At 57.0% G+C, this 26927-nt stretch overlaps 1 protein-coding gene across 3 annotated transcripts; it reads left to right on the top strand.

Annotated features, from left to right (window-relative positions):
- Positions 1-26927, top strand: MIGA2 (mitoguardin 2). Of its 3 annotated transcripts, none has more exons than XM_029920336.1 (16): positions 1-80; positions 2696-2935; positions 3821-4031; positions 6814-6926; positions 8053-8170; positions 8557-8693; positions 14860-14977; positions 17021-17121; positions 17721-17836; positions 18945-19017; positions 19172-19258; positions 22651-22749; positions 23037-23171; positions 23946-23999; positions 24674-24790; positions 25031-26927. In XM_029920336.1, the coding sequence occupies exons 2-16, from the start codon at positions 2840-2842 to the stop codon at positions 25235-25237; spliced, it is 1782 nt and encodes a 593-aa protein (XP_029776196.1). In that variant the 5' UTR covers positions 1-80; positions 2696-2839; the 3' UTR covers positions 25238-26927. The 3 variants fall into 3 exon arrangements, with proteins under 3 accessions (XP_029776196.1, XP_029776194.1, XP_029776195.1); XM_029920334.1 differs by having other exon boundaries at positions 8041-8170; XM_029920335.1 differs by lacking the exon at positions 1-80 and adding an exon at positions 91-285 and having other exon boundaries at positions 8041-8170.

Here is a 26927-nt window from a genome sequence, read left to right as displayed (position 1 = left end):
GCCCCCCGCGGTGAGTGCGAGGTTGGTTGCGCGGGCGCTGGGGAAGGAGACGCTGCCCTTCCGCAGCGATGGGATCCTTGGTGAGTGGCGGCTTTGGTTGAGCCCGCCCGGCGGGCGTCGCGGCAGGGCCTGGGACCGACGCTTGCAGCTGGCGGGAACCGGGCCTGAGCAAAGGACTGGGTGGTAGCGCAGGTGTCCGGGCTCACCCGGACTAGAAGGGCCTGGGTTGGAAGGAGCAGGTACCCGGGCCGTGGACGGCGCGAGAGGTGGAACGGCAGGTACCAGGTCAGTGAGGAGATGTCCGGGCCTGGAACGTTGCAGGGGCGCAGGTACCTGAACCTGGGCTGGGAAGGCAGGTGCGCCGGCCGCGCGTGTCGCCAGTGGGCATCTGGACGACCCTCACGGATATTCCGGGGCTCGGGTAACAGGGGAGGGGGCCTGAACTGTGGCTGCGCAGGGTGATATCCGAGATGAAATGAGCAGATTCTGAAGAAGGGGTTATTGCTGAGGTCCAGCGTGGGAGTGGCTAGTGCCCAGCACCTAGGTTGGTCAGACTTGTAAACTGCCAATGGTGGAATGGGCAGAGGGTGGCTCAGAGGAATGCCTGGGCCCGAGACATTGCCGGGGTCAAGGAGGAAAGGTGGGCTGCTCAGGCCAATTGCCGACTTCAAGGGAGGAGGTGCCCCCACGCAAGGTGTGGGCATTCAGGCTGCGGGTGTTGTCCGTGCCCCAGTGAGGGTGGAATGAGGATGTTCCTGTCCAGGGTTACAGAGCGACTTGTCCAGGTGGGAATGGCACTGGAAAGGTGCAGCGGGTGGGGAGCATCGCTACAGGCTGTCATCACAGAGCAGAGGAGGGTTCTCCCGGGTTGTGTCAGAGAGGTGAATGGCGCAAAGTTGAGCTGAGTCTGTGGATCTGTCCCTGGAGCGAAGCAGGCTCGGGTGCCCATATTGTCACCTTGCACTTGTGACTCTTCCTTTCATTTAGGAGAGCCGAGGCTGCTCTTGACTTTCCTGCAGGCAAATACCTGGCCTCCCAGCCCTAACTCACTCCTGGAGGACAAGTTCGGGCTCATTGTCATCCCTCCATGTGGGCTTCTCACTTGGGTCCTGAAACCCTTCTGGTGTGGCATGGAGAGAGAGGTGGCAGTTGTAGCGGGCAGCTAAGGGGGAAATGCCATCGCTTTGGGATCCCTTGCTGCTGAGGTCCCATCCCAGCTTGGTCAGTTAGTGAGGTCAGTCAGGTCGCTGGCCTCTCATAGTCTCAGTTTTCCTGTTATAAGCAATGGGCATCTGTGAGTGACTAGACTCACAGGCCACCCATTTTCTGGGGAGCGCCTGTTCCAAGCCTGGCCTACAGTAGTGCTTGAGAAATAGTAGCCGCTGATCCTCTGGTGTTCTGGTGTTTTCTTCTCCCCTGCTCGAACGCCCAGGCCAGGTTGGGGGAGAGGGGGATGAGAGGGCCGGCTTATGATATTAAGCCGGCCCCAACCACTGGAGGGTGCACAGCTCACTTTGCAGCCTCCTTGACTGCATGACCGTTTCTTTGGCCCTGGACTGTGCCCTTGCTCACCACCCCCCTCCCCGTCCATGCACCCACCCCGGCGCCAGCGCTCGACTGGGAAGATAGTCCGTCCTTCCCACTCACTGGGGATATGGTGTTCCTCGTGCTGTTCCAGTGACTTTGGCTGCCATCCCAGGCTGACGGGGTCTGTCCTGGCCTGTGTGTTCCTTCCGCTTGAGGTCCCAGGAGACCTTGAAGGCATCCTTGGTCTCTGCGGTGGCGGGTGGGGAGGGCTCTGCAGGATCTCAGAGACAGGGCAAGGGGTGCTCAAGCCGCTTATTCGCTGGCTGGGGATGGGGCCATGGGGGTACCCAGGGGGTCTCAGAAGGCCCCAGGGGAACGTTGCCCTCGTAGTTTGTGGTTCTGCTGGGCTCTGCCACTTCCTGCTCCATGTCAGACTTAGCTAAAGGGTTGTATTGAGCGCAGTCTAAAGTCCAGTGGATCTTGGACCAAGTCCATGTTAGGCCATCCTGGCTGTATGACCGTGGACTCCTGACTTAACCACTCTGAACCTCACTTTCCTCTTGGGACATTGGCAAAGATGGGATGGGGGGGCGCTAGCATCTGCTTCACAGAATTGTAACGATTCCATGAACTCGCCCACGTAAAGAGCTCAGCACAAAGTGTACTGTAGCCTCTAGTAGCTATTGTTATTTGAGGAAATACTCTGCTTATTCTACCACTGGAGCCCCCCTGCCCCGTCCCAGGAAATAAACGCATTCTTGGCCTCGAGGGCGACGCAGAAGGTATCGTGATTCCCGGTCAGCGGCGTGACCCTTTGGTGGCATGAGGTTTTTGCTTACCCGATGGACCACGGGGTTTGAAAAGATTGTGAAAGTGTGGCGTAAAGGCCCAGGATTGAGGGTGACTGTCTCCCAGGCCCTGGGTCCGTTTTGGGGCCAAGACACCAGAGATGCTGGCTCTGGCTCCTAGGGCTCAAGGCGGGCAGGGGCTCCGTGGGCCATTTGGCTGCCTTTCAGCTGGTGGGTGCAGAAGACGGGGGCCTGATTCCAGGCCTGGCACTACAGAGGTAGGCTTTGCTCCCACCTCATCCCTCAGGACCCTCTTAGGGGCATTTTGCTGTGCTCACGTCACCATATCATTGTGTCTCACTTTGTCCTTTGTCTCTCAGCTCCGTGGAAGGACCCTCTGGTATGTGCATTTCCATCTTGCTGAGGCGTGGACGGTGCCTGGGACCCAGCCAGCCGCCAGTTGAGGACGTTCTTCCTGGAAGCTCTTGGACCCGAGGGCTCTCGCCCGGGGTGCTCATCCTGCCATGGCGTTCCGGAGGACGGAGGGCATGTCCATGATCCAGGCCCTGGCCATGACTGTGGCCGAGATCCCTGTGTTCCTGTACACGACGTTCGGGCAGGTAAAGGTTGGGCTGAGTTGTGGCCCTGCCTTTACCTCTCTGGTCTCCACTGAGAGGTGGAGCCCCCCATCTCAGGGTCCCTAGCATTTGGGAAAGCTTGTCCCTCATTATTGCTACCCCAGGTTCTTGGGATCTCCTGTATCAGCAGAGCAAGAAGGCCCAGGTTAGGAGTCTGGGGCCCCACACCCGGTCTTCACCCTAGGACTATGGGAGCACTTGACCTCAGTTTTTCAGTCTATAAAAGGGGTCAGTAATGCCCTCTCTGCCAACCTCAAGTGTCTGTGGCTGACCAGGTTTTTGGACATTTCCCAAAGCCCTGCTGTGTGGGCTGCAGCTGCTCATCCTCCCACCCTGAGGGTCCCCCAACTCAGCAGGCAGAAAGTGAGGGGTAGGGGGTTATGCAGATGGGGCAGTTGGGGGAGTGAATGTTATCGGCTTTAAGGAGTCGTTAAGAAATGGGATCAGAAGACCTAGGTTCGATTTCTGTCTCCCTGTCCCCTTGAGCTTGTGTCTTAACCTGCGTGAGACTCACATTCTCACGTGGGAAATGACAGGCATTCAGCCCAGTAACCGAGGTAAAATCCTAGGCGCTCAGTCACCGCAGCTGTTAGGATCACGACCGGCGGGGTGAGGGACAGCTCCTGGACCCCGGATGTGCTCTCCTTGGCATTGTCATTTTGCTGTCCCCAGTTCCCCCTCTTTACATCTCCGCGGTCCACGTTTCAGAAGTGCTGGCCAGGTCCTTCCTCCTGGGGCAGGTGGCCCTCTGTCATTCCTGGTCAGCAAACAGCCCCAGAGTGCCCGCGACACCCTCCACCCCTGGGGTGCTCCGCCGCGGGGCTCTTCCGGGAAGATGTAGCCCCCCACCTCCCTCTCTTCCTGCAGTCTGCGTTCTCCCAGCTGCGGCTGACCCCAGGCCTGCGGAAGGTCCTTTTTGCCACAGCCCTGGGCACTGTGGCCCTGGCCCTGGCCGCCCACCAGCTAAAGAGGCGACGGCGGAGGAAGAAGCAGGTCGGGCCTGAGATGGGAGGCGCACATCTGGGCACAGTGCCCCTGCCCATCCTCATGGCCAGGAAGGTGCCGTCGGTGAAGAAGGGTAGGTGTGAGGCAGTGGGGGAGGGCCTGACCGAGCGTCGAGTCCCGGAGGGCCCCCACGATCACTGTCGGTCTCGGGCTCGTGACGTCCCGTCTCCAAGTCGAGTTCCTCTCCTCTGTGATGTGGGGGCGATAGGCCCTTCCCTGCGTCGTCTTAAGGATTTGGTGGGCGATTCGGCCGGTCGCACATGTCCTGTCGGTGTGGTTGGTCTTAGTATCTGAGGATCCTTTAGGAGCACCCGGGTCCAGAGGGGGCTGGTGGCTCGCAGCCTGGGGAGGGAAGTCCCTGACACAGGAGCCAGGAGGCCATGTGGTTTCTGAGCCATATGGTATTCTCCCCTCCCCCCATTTTTTAAAAGTTAAGGTTGACTCCGGGTGCAGTACATTTACCTATTTTAGTGTACAGTTTTGTTTAAGTTTATTTATTTATTTTGAGAGAGAGGGAATCCCAAGCAGGCCCTGCAATATCAATGTGGAACCTGAGGCATGGATTCTGAACCAAGAGATTCAGGAGCCGAAATCGTCAGAAGTCAGAGGTTTAACCAACTGAGCCACCCAGACGCCCCGTTAGCATATGGTTCTTTACGTAATTCTGTGTAACGCCTGCAGCCAAGCTCTCGATCCCTGCCCTCCCCCGATGTCCCTGCGGTCAGCCCCTCTCCCCTACCCCAACCCCTGATAGCCTGTAAACTGTTTTGTGTGTGCTGGCGTGGCTTTCAAAGCCCTTATGAGGGGCGCCTGGGTGGCTTAGTTGGTTGAGCGTCCAGCTTCAACTCAGGATATGATCTCACGATTTGAGGGTTCGAGCCCCACATCGGGCTCTGTGCTTATACCTAGCTCAGAGCCTGGAGCCTGTCTTCGGATTCTGTCTCTCCCTCTCTCTCTGACCCTCCCCTGCTCACGCTGTTTCTCTTTCTCTCTCAAAAAATAAATAAAACATAAAAAATTTTTAAAAGTCCTTATGAGCCCTGTTTATCTTGTCACCCAGCAACCCAGCCTTTGCCATGCCTGAATGTCGCATGGCCCCTCTTCCCCAGGCGGGACCTTCTCCCAGGCTCCCGTCTTGGGAGAAACAGGGTTTAAGAAGCAATACCTTCCCTGGGGTGAACATGAATTTTACTTGTCAATTATTCTCACAAAAGGGAAGTTTTCTCTTTACAGCTGGAAAAAGAAGTCTTTTGGCTAGTCTAGGTGCTGAGGAAGCGGGGCTCCTGGTTGGCGTTGGCCCCTGGGCATCCTGGAGCCGTTTCCGTGCCAGCCTCTCGGCTGCCTGCCCTGTCCCACCACCACCGTCTCTGGTGTCACCTCACTGTCCCTGCCCTACTTTTCTCACTTAAGAGATTTTGTGTCTAGGGGCACCTGGGTGGCCTAGTCGCTTAAGCACTGGACGTCCAGGTTATGATCTCGCGGCTTGTGAGTTTGAGTCCCATATCGGGCTCTTTGCTAACAGTGTAGTACCTGCTTGGGATTCTCTCCCTCTCTCTCTGCCCCTCCCTTCCTCTCTCTCAAAATAGATAAACTTTTATTATTTTTTTTTAAATGTTTTATTTATTTTTGAGAGAGAGAGAGAGAGAGAGAGAGACAGTGTGAGCAGGGGAGAGTCAGAGAGAGAGGGAGACACAGAATCTGAAGACAGGGTCCAGGCTCTGAGCTGTCAGCACAGAGCCTGAAGCGGGGCTCGAACCCACGAACCGTGAGATCATGACCTGAGCCAAAGTCAGACGCTTAACAGATTGAGGCATCCAGGCGCCCCCAAATAGATAAACTTTTTTTAAAAATCTATTACAAATTTTTGTGTGTGTGTTTAAAAAATTTTTTTAAATTTTTATTTATTTTGCGAGAGAGAGTGCCAGAGTGGGAGACATGGGATCTGAAGCAGGCTCCAGGCTCTGACCTGTCAACACAGAGCCCAACACGGGGCTTGAACTCACGAACTGCAAGATCATGACCTGAGCCAGAGTCGGATACTTGGGGCTCTTGGATGGGTCCGTCGGTTAAGTGTCCGTCTTCAGCTCAGGAAAGGATCTCGCAGTTTGTGAGTTCGAACCCCACATCAGGCTTGGTGCTGACAGCTCAGAGCATGGAGCCTGCTTCCAATTCTGTGTCTCCCTCTCTCTGCCCCTCCCCCGTTCACGCTTGTGTCTCTCTCTCTCTCTCTCTCTCAAAAATAAATAAGCATTAAAAAAAACCCAACAAAAACAAAGTTAAACACTCAACCCACAGAGCCACCCAGCTGCCCCTTTTGTGTGTATTTTAAAAGCCGTGGTCTCGGGGCACTTGGGTGGCTCAGGTCATGATCTCGGGTTCGTGAGTTTGAGCTCCACATCGGGCTCGCTGCCGTCAGCGTCAGCCGTCAGGCTGTCAGCACAGAGCCCACCCACTTCGGATCTTCTGTCCCCCTCTCTTTGCCCCTCCCCCACTTGTGTTTCCCCCCCCATCACTCCCCTAAAAGTCATTGTCTTCTTGGAAGGAGGAGAATCCCAAGCCCGTTAGGCAGCAGCACAGGGGAAGCTGAGTGAGGGGCAGGTGGGGAGGGCGGCAGCCTCATTCTCGGACTTACCTGGCAGACCCGGGGCCTCTGGGCCGGGCCCCGCGCTGGGTGACGGGTATATGGTGAGCAGGACAACAGGCAGGGGCGTAGTTGCACTGCTGTCCCCCTGCCTTAGGAGGGTGGGGAGGACAGGCTGGCCCGTGAGGGAGAGGAGGTTGCCTGGAGGTGGGAGCACACTGTGCAAAGCCCCGGCTCGAAGCCCGCGTGACCCTTGCCCCCCTGTTGCTGACAGGCTACGCCAGCCGGAGGATGCAGAGCCCCAGTAGCAAGAGCAACGACACCCTGAGTGGCATCTCGTCCATCGAGCCCAGCAAGCACTCAGGCTCCTCCCACAGCTTGGCTTCGGTAACTGCCTGGGGGAGGGCACCGGGACCCTGGGCTCAGTCCCCGGCCTAGAGTCTGCCCTTGGGGAGCGTACAGACTGGTGGGAGGACAGGAGAAGAGATTTCATGCGGTCTCTTCATTTATTCACGCATTCACTCCTCCACCGTTGCAGGCTTTCAAAAAAAAATTTTTTTTTTTTTTTAGTGTTTATTTAGAGAGACAGAGACAAACTCGAGTGGGTTAGGGGTAGAGAGAGCCGGCAACACAGAGTCTGAAGCAGGCTCCAGGCTCCGAGCTGTCAGCGCAGAGCCCAACACGGGGCTCGAACTCATGAGCCGTAAAGACCATGACCTGAGCTAAAGTCGGACGCCCAACTGACTGAGCCACGCAGGCGCCCCATCCATGCAGGCTCTCAGAGAATGTCACCGATCACTTACTGAGTGTCAGGCATCGGTGACAGAAAAGTAGACAGGTGTAGAAGAGAGGTTTGTAGTCTCGTGGGGAAGATACTTGTCTATGAACATTCATTCATTCATTCATTCATTCATTCATCAGCCACCGAGCAGCATTTGTTTCATGCCAGGGCCACTGCGGAGGATGCAGAGATCAGTGAGACAAAGAGCGAATTTTCTCCTGGAGAGTGGCTCTGGGCTCCTTTGCTCGTCTCCTTACCCATCCATGCAGCAAGCTCTGAGCCAGGCTCTGCCCTGGAGACTCAGGCGTGACCAACAGACAGCTCTTGGCCTGGAGGAGTTCACTCACATCTAGGCAGGGCAAGAATGGTGGCGAATGGGGGCCCCGCCCTGTGCGTGGTGGGTGCTCCCTCCGTCTTCCCAGTCCTCCCGGGACAGAGCCCCAGAGCAGGGAATGGGCCCAGGGCGGCCTTTGTTGGGAGGTGCTGGCTCCTGGGCCGGCCGTCGGCCTCTGTTCCCTCCCACTTCATTTTGTGTAAGGTGCCGTCAGGTGCCCAGAGTTGGTGGAACCAGGCTGCGCGGAGGGTTTGGCCACTGTGCCAGAGGCCGGCTTCAGGGATGGTCTTTGGAGAGGGTCTGTAACCTGATCAGGCTGTGGGAGGGGCTTGGGTCCTACAAAGGGTGCGGGAGGGCCTTATGCGTTGCCCTCGGGCCTCGTGCTGCTTGGTGCCCAGACGGTAGCAGTGAACTCATCCAGCCCCACGGCTGCGTGCGCGGGACCATGGGACACCAGAGGGATGGAGGAGTCCATGACCACCAGTGACGGCAACGCGGAGAGTCTCTACATGCAAGGTAGCAGCCACAAGGACAGCCTTGGGGACTCTCCTGGAGCAGAGTGGGGGGACGAATGGCCTCGGGAGCCCCGGCTGGGCTCGGGACACTTCCCCTGTGCTGTTTGGCGGCCCCACTCCTGATGCCCAAACCCTCATTCAGTGGCCCCCAGCCATCTCTGGACAGGGGACAGCCCTCCCGGAATAAATGTGGTCTGGACAGAGGCCTGCCAACTGACTCACTTTGGAAAAGTGATCAGGGCCGGGCTCACACAGTCTTGCCCCGTTTTGTCCTCTGGGGGATCCTCCTGCCTCTTCGGTCTCCTGGGCCCCGTCCTGAGTGACCCTGCGTGGGGTCCCCCTGCTCTCCGAGCCTGAGGTCATTCTTCCCTTCCCGCCCGTGCTCAGGCATGGAGCTGTTTGAGGAGGCGCTACAGAAGTGGGAGCAGGCGCTGAGCGTGGGGCAGAGAGGGGACAGCAGCGGCACCCCCACACCGGGGGACAGCCTGCGGAACCCCGAGACGGCTTCGGAGGTGCTGTCTGAGGTAGGTGGCCCTCTCCTGTGTCTTTCTGAGCTCCCAGCCAGGACAGGGGCAGTGTGACAGCCTCGCCTCCTGCCGGGCAGTCACTTGTCCTGGATGGGACTTGTCCCCTCGACCAGGATGTCGGTCCTGCTAGGTCACATACTCCGCATGACATGCCTAGCACGTGCCTGACGCTCGGGAATGACTCAGTGCTCCGTGGTGATGGCCACGCCCCGATCCCCGCTATGTGAGGAAGAAAGGACGGAGGATCACGCAGCCCGTGACCCGTCTTGTCTTTATCCGCGTGTTTGGCACCGTTGGTCAGTGTTTATTTCTGTGTCAGAAAAGAGGAAGTAAGAAAGCCAAAAATAAAAAGTTTCTGTGTAAAGCATACCAAACACAGGTCTTGGGATGGATGTTTACTAAAGCATTATCTTGTAACCGTTAAAAAGCAGGAAAAAAGGAAACTCTCTACATGTCAAATCAATAGTAGTCCGGAGTAGGGGCGCTGGAGTGGCTCAGTCGATTAAGGGTCTGACTTCAGCTAAGGTCATGATCTTGCAGTTCATGGGTTCGAGCCCTGCGTTGGGCTTGGTGCTGACAGCTCAGAGCCTGGAGCCTGCTTCGGATTCTGCGTCTGTCTCTCTCTCTGCCCCTCGCTCAGCGCCTCCCCTGTTCATACTCTGTCCCTCTCTCTCAAAAATAAATATACATTAAAAAAATTAAAAGAAAAAGTGGTTCAGAGTACAATGCAGACATTAATAGGCTGAGGGAACTCCATAGGCTGATAGGCTGCTGTCTCCACAATGTCATTAAGTGACAAAAGCAAGATGTGGAATGTGTTGTAGCACACCCGTGTGTGTCCGTGTTCAAACAGTCACGGACCCAGGGGTGCCGGGGTGGCTCAGTCGGTTAAGCACCCGACTCCTGGTTTTGACTCAGGTGGTGATCTCACAGTTTCGTGGGTTCGAGCCCCACCCTGGGCTCCGTGCTGACACTGCAGAGCCTGCTTGGGATTCTCTCCCTCTCCCTCTCCGCCCCTCCCTCACTCATGCTGTCTCTGTCTCTCTCAAAATAAATAAGCTTTAAAAAATTTGTTTTTTAAAGGCACATATCCGTGCATACGTGAGCCAGTTGGTACCTGCGGGTATGCGCGTGGAGTTTTGCTTTCCTCTGGAAGGGTAACCGAGGAGATGGTTTGCTGTGATCTGTGAGGAGCGGGTCTACAGGGAACAGTGGGAAAAAAGTTTCATTGCACTTTATTATTTGACTTTCCTGATTCCAAGCGTGGGACAGAGGGCCATGTTTATGGGCAGGGTTTGTATAGGTGGACTCTTTTTTTTTTTAATGTTTATTTATTTATTTTGAGAGAGTGAGCATGAGCAAGGGAGGGGCAGAGAGAGGGAGAGAGAGAATCCGAGCAGGCTCTGTGCTTTCAGTGTAGAGCCTGATGTGGGGTTCAAACTGGTGAACCGTGAGGTCATGACCTGAGCCCAGATCAAAAGTCTAGATGCTTCACCGACCAAGAGCCGTGGACCGTTTTTTTTTAGTGTTTGTACTTTTCTGTATTTAAAAAAATAAATAAATAAAAAATAAACAACAGCAGCAGACCCAGGAGTGAGGACAGAGCGGGGCTCTTTGGGGAGCAGTGGGACAGGATCTGGGGCATCAGTCAGGGTCTAGCCAGGAAAGGGAAACAGCTCCGGGTGTTCAGAAGGGAGGTTGCCCCCGGGAGTGGCGCAGGTTGCCCAGGCGAGGGAGGAGGCTGGGGGGGCTGTGCCCAGAGCGCAGAACCATGGCAGGGCCTTCCCAGCGGGGGTCGCCCCTTTTGGGAAGGGTGGGGGCAGAGCTGCGGTGGGAGGCAGGATTGGGAGGGGAGCTTCCCTGCCCATTGTCCTGCTCCACGCTTCCCCCACCTGGCCGTGAGCCAGGTGGCAGGGGCGCCTGGGAAATAGTCTGCAGAACATGGATGACGCCATGCTTGGCACCAGCGGAAGGTGTGGTGCCTCCACCCCAGCTGGGGACATTGGCTCACAGAAGAAGGCTGCCCCTTAAAAGGAGCAGTATCGCTACTTGAACATCAGAGAAAAGCCCCTGGCCGGGTAGGGGCGGGGTAGGGGAGGGGACAAAGCCACCGGTGCTCAGGGGCCCAGCTGCCCCAGGTCACCTCTGCCTGTGGGCGGCTGATGGACACCTGCGGGACACACCTGCAGGACTTGTCAGGTCGTGGAAGGGAAGGGAGGCAGTTTTATCTCCAAAATGGTCCTGCTGGCTAATACTGCATCTTAGAATTCTAGAACTTTCATGTTCTTTTCCTGAAAGTGATGAAGAATTCCTTAAAGAACTACAGAAATAGAAAGGAGTGGGGGCAGGGGCGCCTGGGTGGCTCAGTTGGTGAAGCATCTGCCTTTGGCTCAGGTCATGATCTGATGGTTTGTGGGTTCGAGCCCCACATCGTGCTCTGTGCTGACAGCTCGGAGCCTGGAGCCTGCTTTGGATTCTGTGTCTCCCTCTCTGTCTGACTCTCCCCCACTTGTGCTCTGTCTCTCTCTCTCTCTCTCTCTCTCAAGACTGAATAAATGTTAAAAAAAAAAATAGCGGGGGAACAAAACGCTCAGTGTTTGATGGGCAGCTCGTGTTCTGGGATGTGGGCAAAGGCCGGCCGCGTCCCTGTGTGCTGGGATGCCGCTGCCGGCCGCAGGAGCCTGGTGCGCGGAACTGGCTCGATAAATGATCTTTACTGTCAGTATCATTGGCGCCTATAACCCTGCCTCTGGCCATAACCACTTGGTATCCTTCCAGGCGGTTCTCTGTGCTAAAGAACATTTAACAGGTTTCTTAGAATATTATTCACATCCCATAAAGTTCATTTCCATCCAGCTCCATTTTGAACTGAACAGTTCAGGGGCGCCTGGGTGGCTCAGTCGGTTAAGCATCCGGCTTCGGCTCAGGTCATGATCTCACAGTTCGTGGGTTCGAGCCCCGCGTCGGGCTCTGTGCTGACAGCTCAGAGCCTGGAGCCTGCTTCCGATTCTGTGTCTCCCTCTCTCTCAGCCCCTCCCCTGCTCACTCTCTGTCTCTCTCTCAAAAATAAATAAAACATTAAAAACATTTTTTTTGATTAAAAAGAAGACTTGTACCCTTCGTTGGCTTTTAGTACATTCGGGGCTGTGTGTATCCTTGCAGTCAACTTTAGAACATTTTCATCGTTTCCCCCAAGGAATCCCACGTACTTCATCAGACCCTCTCCATCCCTTTGTTCCCCGCCCCCCAGCCCTAGGCAGCCGCTCGTCTACTTTTCCTGTCGGTAGATTTACCTGTCCTGACGTTTCTATAAACAGAATCATACAAGTAATGGCCTTTACCATTGGCTTCTTTCCTACAACATAATGTTTTCAGGGCTCACCCTTGAAACTCAGATCACTACCTCGTTTCTGTTTATTGCTGAGTAATAGTCCATTGTGTGGATGTATCACATTTTATTTATCCATTCATCCACTGATGTGCATTTGGGTTTTTTTGTTTTTAATGTTTATTTTTGAGAGAGAGAGAGAGAGAGCACGAGCGGGGGAGGGGCCGAGAGACAGGGAGACACAGAATCCGAAGCGGGCTCCAGTGGGGCTCGGACCCATGGACCGTGAGATCATGACCTGAGCCGAAGTCGGATGCTTACCCAGCTGAGCCCGTGGGTTCTCTTTACTTTGTGGCTCTTAGGAGTAATGCTGTCATGACCATTTGTGTGTGGGTTTTTGTGTGGACACAAGATTGTAACTCTCTTGGGTGTGCACCCGGGAGCGGAGATGCTGGCCACTGTGTCTGACATTTTGAAGGACCGCCAGACGGTTTTCCACAACAGATGTGCCGCTTTACACTCCCCTCTGCGGCGTGGGCGGGTTCTCATTTCTCTGAATCCTCATCAACACTTGTTTTTATGGCTTTTTGGTTCTAGGCCTCCTAGTGGGTGTGAAATGATGATCTCATTGTGGTTTTGATTCGCAGTTCCCTGGGCTAAGGGTGTAGGGGTTCTTTTCATGTGCTTCTTGGCCATTTGTGGGTCTTTGGAGAAATGTCTCTTCAGATCTTTGGCTTTATTTTGAATTAGGCTATCTAGCTTTTTTTTTTTTTTAACTCAGTAATTTTATATGTGACTCGGTTCTCGTCACAGCGAGTATACACTTAACCCCCTTAACCCGCTTCACCTGTCTCTCCTCCGGCAAACACCAGCTTGTCTTCTGTATTTAAGAGTCTGATTTTTTTGCTTGTCTCTTTGTTTAAGTTCCACGCATGAGTGGAATCATATGGTATTTGTCTATCTCTGTCTGACTTATTTAGCATTACGCCCTCTAGATCTATCCATGTGTTGCAAATGGCAAGATTTCATTCTTTTTTATGGGAATAATACCCCATTGTATTTGTATGCCACATCCTTTTGTTTAAACTTTTTTTTTTTAATGCTTATTTTTGAGAGAGAGATAGACAGTCTGTGAGCAGGGGAGGCACAGAGAGAGAGAGGCAGACACAGAATCTGAAGCAGGCTCCAGGCTCTGAGCTGTCAGCACAGAGCCCGACATGGGGCTCGAACCCATGAACCATGAGTTCATGACCTGAGCCGAAGTTGGCTGCTTAACCACCTGAGCCACCCAGACGCCCCTTACCACATCTTCTTTATCCGTGCATCTGCGGATGGACACTTGGATTTACGATGGCCAAGACAGGGAAGCAATTCAAGTGTCTTCCCATAATGAATGGTTATATCTTTTTATTTTTGGGTTGTAAGGGCTCTTTATTCTAGAAACATGTTCCTTATCAGAGAGAGGGTCTGCAGTTACGTTCTCCCATCTCTTGATGGCGTCCTTTGAAGCCCAAAAGTCCTGAATTTCAATGAAGTTCAGTATATCCATTCTCTCTTGTCATTTGTGCTTTCCGGTGCGGGGTCTGGTCCTATTTGTGAATCAGGCAAAGTGGACAGGGCGTCTGAGGTTCCCCGGGCTCTAACCAGGTGGGCCGGGCCACGGAACCTCCTTGAGTTTTCTCTGTGGATCGTGGTCACAGGCAGACCTGCCTTCAAGGGTGCCGCGGGGCTGAGCAGCGAGGTGCCGGGTCCAGAGCGAGCGCGCAGTGCAAGCAGCAGCCGTCTCCATCATTGCTGTCCACCCCTGAGTTCTTCCGGCTCTGGCCCCGGTCTCCTCCCCGGGCTCTGGTTACTTGCAGGTGTAGGATCTGGCAGCCGTGGCGGAAAACAGTCAGGCCTGCCTGTGCCTGGCCCCTTGGCAGAGAAGCTCTTGGGGCCAGAGGAGCACTGCTTTCCACGTACCAGCCTGGAGGCCAAGGGCAGTGAGGAGGCCTCACCAAGGCCACACTGCGCCTCAGGCTGCTGCGTCTTAGGCGCAGTACGCTCCCCAGCACCTGTGGCTAATAGTAACAGTGGAATTGGAACCCAGCTCTTTCTGGATCCTGACAGCTGGCTTATTATAGTGACCGTACTGTTATTATGGATGATATATACATTACATGTCTTATATTATGCCTGTTATGTTATAACTTGCACGTTGTACATATGGTGTGTATCATACCACAGTGATTGGCCTGAGAGCCAGCACTTACCTGTCATCCCCCCGGCCCAGTTGTGTGTGACGGGCTCAGCATACCCTCTTTCCTTCATGTTTTCCCTAAAATTCATCTCCGTTGACAGACGAAGCAGAGGCTCAGAATAAGGAAGTCCTTTATTCAAGGTCCCACCACTTGGAACCTGTGGTGCTGAGGACACAGCCCAGCTCTGCTGGAGTCCAGAGCAGCCTTGCTTCATGCGGAGCCATTTAGCTCATTTAAAATTTCCTAGAGACCACGCTCAAAAGCGGAAGGAGACTGGCAAAAATCACGTTAGTGATTCGTTTTCTGTAATCTAGTACGTCCAAAATCTTGTCATCCCAAACGGGACTGCCGTGGACCATCGTGGAGACGCTTGTGGGTTTTCGGCACGAAGTATTTGCCATCCCGCACATGTTCAGGACCATTGGGACAGGCCACGTTTCAAGCCCCAGTTGCTCTGCTCTGCGTGGCCGCTGGCCCCTGGATCGGGCAGCTCAGGGCTGGGTCGGTGCTCTCGCTGCCGGGCCCCCTGCCCCCCATCACTGGTGAGGAAGGGGCTGTTGGCCTGCGGAATGTGGAGCCATTGTTTGCATTGCAGCCAGAGTCCCAGCGAAGGGAGTTTGCTGAGAAGCTGGAGTCCCTGCTGCACCGGGCCTACCACCTGCAGGAGGAGTTCGGGTCCACCTTCCCCGCTGACAGCGTGCTGCTGGACCTTGGTGAGCTGCCGGGTGCAGGCCGGGGTGGGGTGGGGCGGGGCGGGGTGGAGGCCTGAGGCCCCAAGAGACCTGGGGTGTGGCTCCCTCACAGCCCTCAGAGCCTTTGGACCTCATCTGATCAGTGCCTTATTGCATAGACGGAAAACTGAGGCTTCAAGAGACAGAGGTGTTAGGGCGCCTGGGTGGCTCAGTCCATTAAGCATCCGAGTCGATTTTGGCTCAGGTCACGTGTTCGGGAGATCAAGCCCTGCACGGGGCTCTGTGGACAGCGCAGGACCTGCTTGGGGTCCTCTCTCCCCTTTCCTCTGCTGTGCTCAGTGTGCACATGCTCTCTCAGAATAAAAATAAAAAGTGAAGAATGGCTATGTATATTTTTTTTAAAGGCATTCTTTTTCTTAAGACTTCATTTTTTTTATTAAGAACGTTTTGTTTCCTCCAAATTGTTATGTAAATTCTACTTAGTTAACATATAGCGTCAATTGGGTTTTAGGAATAGGATTTAGTGATTCGTCACGCATATGTAACACCCAGTGCTCATCATAACAAGTGTCTTAAAAATTTTATTTTTATTTTGTTTTACTTATTTTTAAAGTTTAATTTTTTATTTAGTGAGCGAGAGAGAATGTGAGCAGGGGAGGAGCAGAGAGAGACAGACAATCCCAAGCAGACTCCACACTCTCAGTGCAGAGTCAGCCTGACATGGGTCTTGGTCCCGTGAACTGTGAGATCATGACCTGAGCCGAAATCAAGAGCTGGACGTTCAACTGACTGAGCCTCCCAGGTGCACCTAATTTTTTATAAGAGAGAGTGAGCTCATGCGCGCACGTGCACACGTGCAAGCAGGGAAGAGAAGCAAAGGAGAAGAGAGAGAGAATCCTAAGTAGGTTCCATGTTTCGCATGAAGCCCGACATGGGGCTCCGTCCCATGACCCTGGGATCATGACCTGAGCTGAAATCAGGAGTCAGATGCGGAACCAACCGAGCCACCCAGGCGCCCCGAAAGATTTTATTGTTAAGTAATGCCTACACCCAACACAGGGCTTGAACCCTGACCTCGAGAGTCGCATGCTCTACTGACTGAACCAGCCAGGCGTTCCCGTGACGTTCTTTTACGTGTAGCAGGCAGGGGCAGTGCTTGGTGTGGCCCCGGGAGGCCCTGGCCAATGTGCCTTGTCCCCTCCCCTCGGGAGCAGACCTTCGGGCGTGTGTGTCTCCATCTCCCCTGACGGCTGTTCCAGGCCTTTGGTTTGAGCCTTCTGTGGGCAACGGGCAGGCGCAAGGGATGGCTCACGTGGAGGTTAGCTGAAAACAGGCCAAAGGGCCAAGAAAGAAGGTTTGTTGTTGCCCACTCCTCTGAGGTGAAGGACCCTTCCCTGGGTGGTATCAGGCCCAAGGGGGAGCTTCAGACCCCTGTGCCCAAGCCCTCAGCTCTGCCAGCAACAGTACAGGCCTGGCAAGGGCTATCCCCAGGTGACTTTGCCTGAGGAGGAGCCCCGCCCCTGTGGCCTCCCCACATGGCAGAGAAGGCTGGCAGGACCTTCAGGGCCATGGTCTCTGCTTAGTTGGGGGACCTTTCCTCAGAGCCCTTGAAGGTCCAGACCCCCTGCGCAGCTGGGCCTGGCGATGCCAAGTGGCCCGTGGACTCCCTGGGGCTCTTTGTTATCGATGGCTGAGTTTCAGTTTGCCAGAGAAGGGAGTCGACTTGCCCAGGGCTACACAGTACAGCAGAGTATGCCTGTGCAGAGCTCGGGGGCCATCGGGCCTCAGGGTGCAGCTGTACGGCGGCGCAGGGGCCTCCTTGGCAGCCTCGGTCCGCACCTGACTGTGCCCACCTCCAAGGATGGCATACTGTCGAAAGGAACCATTCATTTGAGGCGATGAGCCCAGAGTCTTCGCACATTGAGTGTTCAGTACATGGGAGCCATGCGGTCAGCGGCAACGTCTAGTCCAGAATCACGTGTAGGTGGCTTTGCACATGCGCGTTCTCAAAAGCCTGGGGATTTCGGAACCTGAGCCCAGCCCTTCTCTCGCTGCTCTTCCCAGAAAGGACCCTCATGCTGCCCCTGACAGAGGGCTCCCTGCATCTGCGGGCGGACGACGAGGACAGCCTGACCTCTGAGGATTCCTTCTTCTCTGCCACGGAGGTGACCTGCCGCCGGGTGGATGGGCAGAGAGGGAGGGCAGGGTGGGGGCGCCCGGGCCGCCGTGTGCACTCTCAGCACTGGGTCGTGGGGAGGTGAAGGCATTTCCTCAGGAGCAGCATTTGGCAACTAGCCAGTATGGCTCCCCTGGGACCCCCTGCATTTGCTGGGGACAGGAGAGCCTGAGAAGCCGGGGGTCATAGGTCCTGCGGGTGAGGGCAGGGGTCTCCACCCCCAGGGCTCCAGCCCACACTGACCTCTCCCTTCTTACCTGTATGCCCTTATATTGGCATTAGACTCCTGCCACGGCCACACATGTCAGGCCCAGTCATCCTGCCCGAGGACGGGGTGGGACGGGGGGCAGAATGTGGGCACCTGTCCAGCAGATGGTCCCTTTGGGAAGCCCCCCCCCCCCCCCCCCCCGGAAATGGGGATGCTGAGGGTCAGACCTGGACTCAAATCTAGGCCTCTTGCCTCCTGGCTTGTCATCCCCTCTGAGAGGCTGGCCCCTTGGTTGTCCCCTGGGCAGGCATCCTCACCCCTTGGGACGCTGTTGACACAGGCTTTGATGTGACCTTCCTTCTTGCACACCCTCCCTCCAGCTCTTTGAGTCCCTGCAGGTCGGCGATTACCCGATCCTGCTCTCCAGGCCCGCCGCCGCTTATGAGGAGGCCCTGCAGCTGGTGAAGGAGGGGAAGGTGCCCTGCCGGACCCTCAGGTGAGCATGGGGCAAGGACGTGGGGGACGGGGCGGCTGGGGTGCGCCCTGTCCCCCACGGAGGCTGGAGAAGCCAGCAGTGCTTGGTGAGGACTCAGGTGCCCAGGCTGGCCGAGGGCCGCGGTGCTCCGGATGCAGTTGCGAGGGCCGAGGACGGCCTTCGGCTCCGAGCCGGGCAGGCCTGGAAGGAGCAACCACGGACTCCTGTAACTAGTGAGGTGACAGTGACCTCCACTTGGGCGGAGTTGTCGGAGGCCATTCTGCCAGTGGGCGCTCTCTCCAAGACCCATGTCCCTGAGGACTCCCAGCTCCGCAGTGGCCCCGAAGCTGGCCCCTGGGGACAGACAGACCCAACTCTTTCCAAGTTCTGTCCCTTTATAGCATGTGGCCCTGGACCAAGTTGCCTAACCTCCCTTGGCCTCAGTTTTCTTACCTGTGACATAGTTATGGTTTCTTGTTCATCTTAAGTTAATTTTGCTCAGAACTTGGCTTGGGGCCGTGACTCCAGATTTAAGTGCGTTTGAAGTTCACTGACTGAGGGCCCCCTGGGGGCTCAGTTGGTTAAGTGTCTGACTCTCGATTTCCGCTCACTATTCTCAGGTTTGAGTCCCCTGCTTGGGATTCTCTCTCCCTCGCTCTCTGCCCCTTCCCTGCACTTGTGCATGCATGCACATACACGCGCTTTCTCTTTCCTCCTGAAATAACCTTGGAAAAGTTCACTGACTGAAAAGCCCGGTTGAAGCCTTAGTGTGGGGGATGAGGGGGGCCAGAAGGGGCGGGAGCCCCCTGCCCTGGCGCTCGGCCAGCTGGGACCTGTTGGGCCATCCCAGTCTCCTGCCAGTGAGGGTCCTTTGCTGGCTGGGGCCTGAAGGAGGCCGAGTTCAGCCCGACTCTGAGTGCCCAGACCTGCCAGCTGCCCTCGGGGCTGCTGGGGACAACGTGTCCTCGGGGACCCATCCGGTCAGCCTCTTCCTTTGGTTTAGGGGCATCCGAGGCCTAGCGGAGGGCAGGCGCTTGCCCAGGGTCATGCTGCCTGGCTCTACGCCGACCCCGCAGGGGCGTCTCTGGACAGGGCCCCCCAGGGGGTGTGACTGTGTGCTTCCCCACAGGACAGAGCTGCTGGGCTGCTACAGTGACCAGGACTTCCTGGCCAAGCTGCACTGTGTGCGGCAAGCCTTCGAGGTGGGTGTCGGGGGCTCCTGGGGAGGACGGGGCCAGGGCCAGGCAGGCCGGCCTGCTCCTCGGCACAGCATCACCTGCCTGGTGTCTGCCCCGTCTGCCGGCCGGGGGGGACTGCCAGCCCGACAGCTCGCTCCCCTCCTTCCTCATCCCTTAGAGTCTTCTGGAAGACAAGAGCAACCAGCTGTTCTTCGGGGAGGTTGGCCGGCAGATGGTGACGGGCCTGATGACCAAGGCTGAGAAGGTAGGTCTGTCCAGGTTTTCTTCTCACTTTGCCTTTCTTGTTTTGACTTTTGTAACTTTTATTTGGTTCTGTTAAAACAAAAAAGCCTCGCCTGAAATGAAGCTGAGGAACTTTGACTTCATCCTGAGGCTCCAGAGGAGCCGGGAAGGGCTTAGCCGGGGTTTCCTGGGCAAATTATTTTCTTCAAAATGTTTATTTTGGAGAGAGAGAGCACATACATATGCAGGCAGGGGTGGGGCGTGGGGGATTGCAGAAGATCTGAAGCAGGCTCTGAGCTGACAGCAGCAAGCCCGACACGGGGCTTGAACCCACAAACCGTGAGATGATGACCGGAGCTGGAGTCGGACGCTCAAGCGACTGAGCCACCCAGGCAGCCCTAATGGTTATTCTTTTTGAGAGAGAGAGAGAGAGAGAGAGGGAGACACAGAATCAGGAACAGGTTCTGGGCTCCGAGCTCTCAGCACAGAGCCCAGCGCAGGGCTCGAACCCACAAACCGTGAGATCCTAACCAGCCGAAGTCAGCCACTTAACTGACTGAGCCACCCAGGCACCCAGAGGGCCTGTCTTGTTTTTTACTGATGATACCATAACGCGCTTCTGCACAGTTCAGTGACGCGAAAGCGCAAACTGTCTTCCGTCCCCCTGTGCCCCGCCAGCCGCAGTGAATCACTGCCACAGTCCGAGGTGCTTCTCCTGCTGCATGTCACGGACTCACCCTTGAACTCAGTTGCCTAATTTTCAAAGTTTCCTGCAAGCCATTAGGCAGCTTTGGCGGGTTGTGTAAGAGTGTATCTGTCCGTCGTTTGTCCATGTCCGCAGGTGTGGTTCCTTTTACTGATTGCACAGGAGTCCCTCAGGCGGTTGGCAGTGGCTCTGATGTCACTCCCGTCACACTGCCATTCTAGTGTCTGTCACAGGCCCCTCTAGGTACCATGGTTTTCTGTGGGGCGGAGCCCAGATGTGGCAAAGGCACGTCTTGGGCTTGGGCACAGTTAGCTCTCACTTTGCTCTCTGAAATGCTTCAGCAGCGAAACTTCCACCACGGGTGGTGTCATTGTGACCCCTGACATCTTGGCCAATGCTGTGTCACTAATCCTTTTAATCGACTTTATCCATTCCTTCTTTTGTTATGAGTAAAGTTGCATAAGTTGTCTTGATTGGTCAGTTGAGCAGAGCCCTTGGAAACGCCTCCCCCACCCCCACCTCTGAGCAATAGTTCCCAAAACACACCTCTGATCCCGTTACCCAGTTGGCTGGCATGCTCCCTCGCTCCCGCTGCCTTGGAGGTGCAGACTCAGTTTCGTTTTGTGACGGCTGTCGTGCACTTGGCCTCGTCCTGACTGCAGGGCTCAGGCTTTTAGGTACAGCCCTTCCAGACTTTTCCCCGATCCGGGCCTTTGCATGTGGAATACGGTGGTCCCTCCACACCCGGAGCCCTGGTCGTCAGTGCTCTTGGTGTTAACTACCGTCCAACACGCACATGAGGGAATAAAAATGGATCTCTAGAATTTAATGAAAGGATGAGCCCTTGTGTGCCCAGCACCCAGGGTAGGCAGTGGGACTTCTACCATCATCTAGAAGCCCCCCCTCTGCCCCTCTCTTCCTTGGTCTCCCATCTTCTGAGCCCCTGCCGTTTGTGGACTGCCTGTTCTCACTACTCTGTGAGCTCCACAAGGCCCAGGACCGCAGCCTGCCCGGCATAGTTGTGCCGAGGCCCAGGGCCTGGGAGAGGGCAGGTGCCCCTTGAGTGTGAATAATTCTTCTCCCAGCAGTGAGCCCAGAGTTCTATCCACGTCTCTACCTCCGGTAGCTCATTTAGTCCTTACATTTTCCACTCAGCAGATAAGGAAACCAAGCCCGAGGAGGGAGAGGGGCTTGCCCAGGTCTCTAAGCAAGGGACGGGTCACGCTGGGATTTGAACCCAGGTTGGCCTGATGCCAGCCATGCCCTTGGCGGACTCACAGTGAAGGAAGGGCAGGTGAGGCTGAAGTGAGTGCGGGAGCTTAGCAGATGGCCTGATCCCTGTGGCCGCATGCTGCGGGACCCAGAGGTGCAGCTGCGCTCTCTCTGCCTCCACCCTGGGGCCGGGCGCAGGCCTTGTGAATGGCTGGGTCCCAGCTCCGGAGAGCAGAGGCTGCCTGCGCGGAGCCCCGGGGCTGGGGCAGGGACCCAGGCGGCCCTGTTGGGTTGTCACAGGCAGAGAGAGCTGGGAGGGTCCCGGTCCTGGGGGCAGCAGCCAGGCTCTGGACTTGAGAAATCAGGTCACTTCGTCACTGTGTGACCATAACACACACACCCTCTCCAGTGTGGGAGTGGGTGTGCCCCAGGGACCTTGTGAGACGCCCTTGGCCAGCCCTCCTTTCCGTCTGAGGAAACCGAGGCTTCGGGAAGTTAGGTCATAGTCAAGGTCATTCTAGCAAATTGTCTTTAAAACCTAATGAATCTAGTTTGGTTTTTTTTCCTTTAAACGATTATAGAAAGATTCATGCTCCTTTTAGAAAACCCTGGCAGATATGTAACAGCAAAAAAAAAAAAAAAATAGCTGTTCCCAACTCCACCACCCTGTTCACGTCTGGTGGCTCCTCTAGCCACAGTTCTGTATCAGGGGCGTCAACCTGCCTGTGCTGTTCTGTGCCACCTCCACACTGCCTGGCTATTGGGCGCATCGCTGGCCTCCCGCAGCCTCAGTATTCCTATCTAGAAAGTGGGTACGCTACTGGCCCATTCCTAATAGGACAGCGTGAATTCGCTGAGTTGGTCCCTGTTAGAACAGCCCCTGGCACGTCCCAGCCTTCCGTGTCCTCGAATGCACGTCCACGCGTGGCGTCGCCCACCCTGGCTCCGCCTCTCAGCCCCAGGGAGCGAAGAGCCCGTCCGGTGTGCCCGCAGCAGCGGGTCTCATACACTATTTATGGTTTAGGCCCAGGCCCCGGGCCGATTGTGTTCCACGCCTGAGCTCCCCGACTCCCCCAGACTCGGCCTGTGAGTGTGGGCTGCAGCATCTCCCATTTCACCAGTGACAACCACCAGGGTCACGCGGATTTGAATCTTTGGCTGCTGGACTCAACCTCCCAGCCTCACTCACCTTTGCAAAGTGAGCTCATGGTGTTGTGTGTGCACACGCGTGTGTGCATCTCCTGGAAGACACTTGGTGCTCAGTTTTGAGTTGGTCTGAGACGCTGCGGGGCGCGCTGCTGTTAGGTCTCTCCCAGACGTGCTCTGGCATCTGCAGAGGCACACAGCGGTGGGCAGAGGACACTTCTTGCCTGGTTTTCTCCGTGGCCGCTGGCAGGGATAGGCCTCAGCCCTGCCCTGGCCTGTCCCTGCGAATCTAGTCCAAGTGAGTCCAAGAGCCGCTCTCGTGACCAAGTGCACTGTGCCTCTCCCCACAGAGCCCCAAGGGCTTCCTAGAGAGTTACGAAGAGATGATGGCCTACGCCCTGCGGCCCGAGACCTGGGCCACCACGCGGCTGGAGCTGGAGGGCCGTGGGGTGAGTTGGTTTGTGCTGAGCCCCAGCGCCCTGGGGTCCCTTGCACCCAAGATCCTTGAGCCGGGGTGGGGGAATGCCTGTGCCGAGCCCTGCCTTGATTCTCAGGCCCCACCGCTGCTGCCAGCGGGCCCGGGCTGCTGGGGAGACGGCCCCAGCTGTACCCCGGGAAGCGCCCTCTCACCTGTGTGTTCCCACCCAGGCCCCCACACACCCGCGCCTCCCTGGACTCGGTCTTCCCGTCTGGACAGTGGCCCTGCAGCCTTCAGAGCATCCCTGCCCTCTCACAGGTGGTGTACATGAGCTTCTTCGACATAGTGCTGGACTTCATACTCATGGACGCCTTCGAGGACTTGGAGAACCCCCCGTCCTCGGTGCTCGCCGTCCTGAGGAACCGCTGGCTGTCAGACAGCTTCAAGGAGACGGTGGGTGGCTGTCCCCCCATCCAGTGCATGCTCCCATCACCCCACGCATTGGCCCGGATCCTGCTTCCTTCCATCCCTGGCTCTGGGCCACTAAGGCTGGGCCGCCCACCCCTGCCGTCAGGCGCTGGTCACCCCCACCGGGCAGGCTTCTGTCCCCTGCTTGATGTGGGGCTCTGCGTTGAGAGACAGAGAGAGAGGGAAACACAGAATCCAAAGCAGGCTCCAGGCTCTGAGCTGTCAGCACAGAGCCCGATGTGGGGCTCGAACTCACAAACCATGAGATCACGACCTGAGCCAAAGTCAGACACTCAACTGACTGAGCCACCCGGGTGCCCCTTTTCTACTCCGTTTTGAGGCATGTTATTAAGTAAGTTAAGACAGCAGCGGGAGAGAGTTGAGTTCAGGGCCCCTCAGGAAGCTGTGCTCCTTGGCCTGGGGCTGGTCTGCTACCCACAGTTTGTAGGCGGTGATCATGAACCCCCATGACCTCTGAAAGAGGTGGGGGTGGCCGGGTCATGGCCATTTCACAGAGAAAGAAACTGGCCTGGAGAGGTTCCGCGGCTGGTCCAGGGGCCTGCAGCGGTAAGCGTTCGAGTCAAGGTTCAGATTTAGGTGTGACTGGTTCCTAACTGAGGGGAGGGAGGCCACAGAGTGCAGGCCCCTGGCCCCATCTTCCTGCTCGGGGTGGGGTGGGCAGGGCGGGCGGGGCCAGGTAGGGGCTGCAGGCCCAACCTGTCATTCTGAAACCTGGGTGGGGTCCCATCTTTGATTTAGGCCCTGGCCACTGCTTGCTGGTCAGTCTTGAAAGCCAAGAGAAGACTGTTGATGGTGAGTGACCCCCTTGGGGCCCAGGCACGAGCTGGCCCCTGTTCTGGGCAGGTTGGACAGAAGAATGGGGCTGGTACAAGGAGGTTCTACTGAACCCCAGGCCCCGCCATCCCTTTTGGCCTCTGTCACAGCACTGGCCACCTGTCCTGCCGCTATCTGTCCCTTTACCTGGGGTAGGTCTGCTTTATCTCCCTCCAGGACCCAACACAGCCTGGGCCATCGGGAACTGTCAGAGGGGCTTGGAGGGGAAAGGGCGTCCTTGAGAGAGGACGGGCCCACCAAAGGGGTGGGGGCTGGCTTGGCGGAGGCATCTGGGCGGGGCAGGCCGGGCAGCCTCCGTCCCACCCACAGGCTGCTGGTATCTGCACTCCCAGGCAGCGGCTGGCTGCTCTGATTGGACTGTGATCCCTCCCCCTCTGCCAGCCAGGCCCCGCTGCCAAGCACGCTGGGCGTTTCTGGTGCCCAGCCCAGCCCACCCCTTCCTCACATAGTCCTCACAGCAGCCCTGAGGTTACCCCCCATTCTGCAGAGATGAAAGCCCCTGTCACTTGCCAGAGGCCACCCAGCAAGCTCGTGACTGAGCCGGGCCCCCAAAGCCCAGCTCTTGATATGCTTGCCACGCCCTGACCCCAGCTTGGCCACATCCCAGTCCTCGGCCTCACCTCTTTCTGCAGGTGCCTGATGGCTTCATCTCCCATTTCTACTCCGTATCGGAGCACGTTAGCCCCGTCCTAGCCTTTGGCTTCCTCGGACCCAAACCCCAGCTCGCTGAAGTGTGTGCTTTCTTCAAGGTAAACAGAGCGCGTGACCTGCCTAGGCTGCTCCCCAAGAAGGGGTGAGCAGGGCGGGAGGCGTGCCTGGAGGGAGCCTGGCCGACATGGCTGGGTCCCGAGGAAGCACCAGGAAGGCGGAAGCCTGTGGACGGGGTGGGGAGGGGTCCTGGAGGGGCTTTGGGTGGTCTGGAGGATGTCAGTGCAGGGGTGGGGGGAGCAGCGGCCGTGGCCCTGGCCTGACACCAGCCCTCCCCCCAGCACCAGATTGTGCAGTACCTGAGGGACATGTTCAACCTGGACAACGTGCGCTACACTTTGGTGCCGGCGCTGGCGGATGACATCCTGCAGCTGTCCCGGCGCCGCAGCGAGATCCTGCTGGGCTACCTGGGGGTGCCGACGGCCAGCAGCATTGGCCTGAACGGAGCGCTGCCCCGAGAGAACGGGCCCCCGGACTTGCTGCAGTAGTGGTGGGTGCAGGCTGGGGGAGGGTGCTGCCTGGGCCTCGTCCTCGTGCTGATGGCAGCGAGAAGGCCATCTCCTCCCCTCCTTGGGTTGGCGCCCAAGGGCCTGGGTGTGCGTGGCTGGCAGCGTCGGCAGAGCCTGGGCCTTGGTGGCCTAGGGGAGTTGTCCCTGACCATCGTCACCATCTGGGAATCCTCGCAAACTTCCTTGGAGAGGGTTGGAGCCCTGGGGGCCCGCCTGAGTGCCCTCAGCCATCCCTGGGCGAAGCATCAGCTGGACCAGTGGCCCGTGGGGCCTGAGGGAGAGGAAGGGAGTCAGAGAGAGACCCTGTTGTGAGGAGAGTTGGGACAGGCAGAGCCGGAGGTTCTGGGTGTGGGACCCCAAGACCTCTCCCTACCCCTGAGCTGCCGACGAGGCAGGGCTGGGAAGGTAGAGGTGGAAGATGGGGGGACGGGGAGGGGGGGCAGGCGGGGCTCTGGTGAAGGCCACGGCTGGCCTGAGCTAGAAGAGACCAGGCTTAGACGGTCTCTGGCTGCCCAGTGCTGCCGGCCACCACCCTGGAGAGTGTGCAGCTCCGGAGAGGGACGGTGGGGGCCACAGAGTGCCTGGGGTGGGGGGGTACCTCAGGTCTGGGTGGACACTGGGTCCTTGGCAAACCCAAACAGGAAACAGGGATGCTGTCCTCTGATAGTCCTACGTCTTGCCAAAGAATGTCCCCTCTCTTCCCCTTTGTCACCACCAAAGACAGAGCAGGTGGGGCTGGTCCTTCTGCCCCAGCCCCTGCCTCTGTGAGCCCGGACCCCCCTGGTGGTGCTAGGGCTGCGCTGGAGGCTCTGACCAGGGCTCACCGCAGGCCTGTCACCTGGGACAGGTGGCGGGCCCAGGGACCATGTCAGGCGGGTCGGGATGTACGGGCCGGACCGGCTCCCCTGCCCTCAGTAGGACAAGGAAGTTTGCCGGGCGCTTTGCCGTCGGCTCGACGCACAGATGCTCCAGCTGTGCATCGGCTGGTCCTCGGCTGTCCCCACGTTGTCCCCACGCTGTCCCCACATCCGCAGGGTGCTGTGAGCCCTGCAGACTCACTTCACTCAGTGTTTTCACTAGAGGTGGGATGTTTTATTTATTGCCTTAACACTTTCTTTTGTGATTCTGCCCCTCCCAGAGAAACTGAGTCCTCCCTCGCTGTTCTCCATACTTGGGAGGACTGCCTCCTCAGATTGGGGCCCCACTCCCCCGAATGGCAAAGGAGTCCTGGGAGAGAGAGAGAAGGGAAATGGAGGGGGGGGTGTGGGCCCGGCCCATCATCTCCCTGTACACGCTCGTTCCCCGGACTGGAGGACCCTGTATCGAGGCAGGGCTCTGGCCCCCAGCCTCCCCATCTCTGCGGTTGGTGTCCAGGAAGGAGCAGCCTCCTGCGTGGGAAGGCCCGGGGTGGCCCTCCTCCCGTCCAGCCCCACATTCCGTTCATTCGCACTTCCCCGGAGCTTTGAATGTCATCTTGGGCCTGGGCCCCCGGCCACTCTGGTTTGCTCCTGGATCGCTCAGAGTGGCGTTTTCATTTGTCTTTGTTTACACATCCGTGCACTGCCTCTGGCACTTGATTTGTTGCAGCTTCCAACTTTTGTCTGGTAGAGCGTGTGTACATCGGCCTCAAGTCAAATAAATGATTTATTAAACAACGTCCTTCCACGCT

The sequence above is a fragment of the Suricata suricatta genome, chromosome 13 (genome assembly GCF_006229205.1).
Source record: "Suricata suricatta isolate VVHF042 chromosome 13, meerkat_22Aug2017_6uvM2_HiC, whole genome shotgun sequence".
In the NCBI taxonomy this organism is placed as follows: Eukaryota; Metazoa; Chordata; class Mammalia; order Carnivora; family Herpestidae; genus Suricata; species Suricata suricatta.
This window is presented reverse-complemented; position numbering and strand designations above follow the sequence as displayed.

Bases quoted from the DNA above. Each gene is read 5' to 3' on its own strand.
- MIGA2 (XM_029920334.1), top strand. From the start codon at position 2,840: ATGGCGTTCCGGAGGACGGAGGGCATGTCCATGATCCAGGCCCTGGCC. The intron at 6,927-8,040 runs GTAACTGCCTGG...GGCCTCGTGCTG, and splicing joins CCTCCCACAGCTTGGCTTCG to CTTGGTGCCCAGACGGTAGC. The intron at 19,018-19,171 runs GTGGGTGTCGGG...CTCATCCCTTAG, and splicing joins GTGTGCGGCAAGCCTTCGAG to AGTCTTCTGGAAGACAAGAG.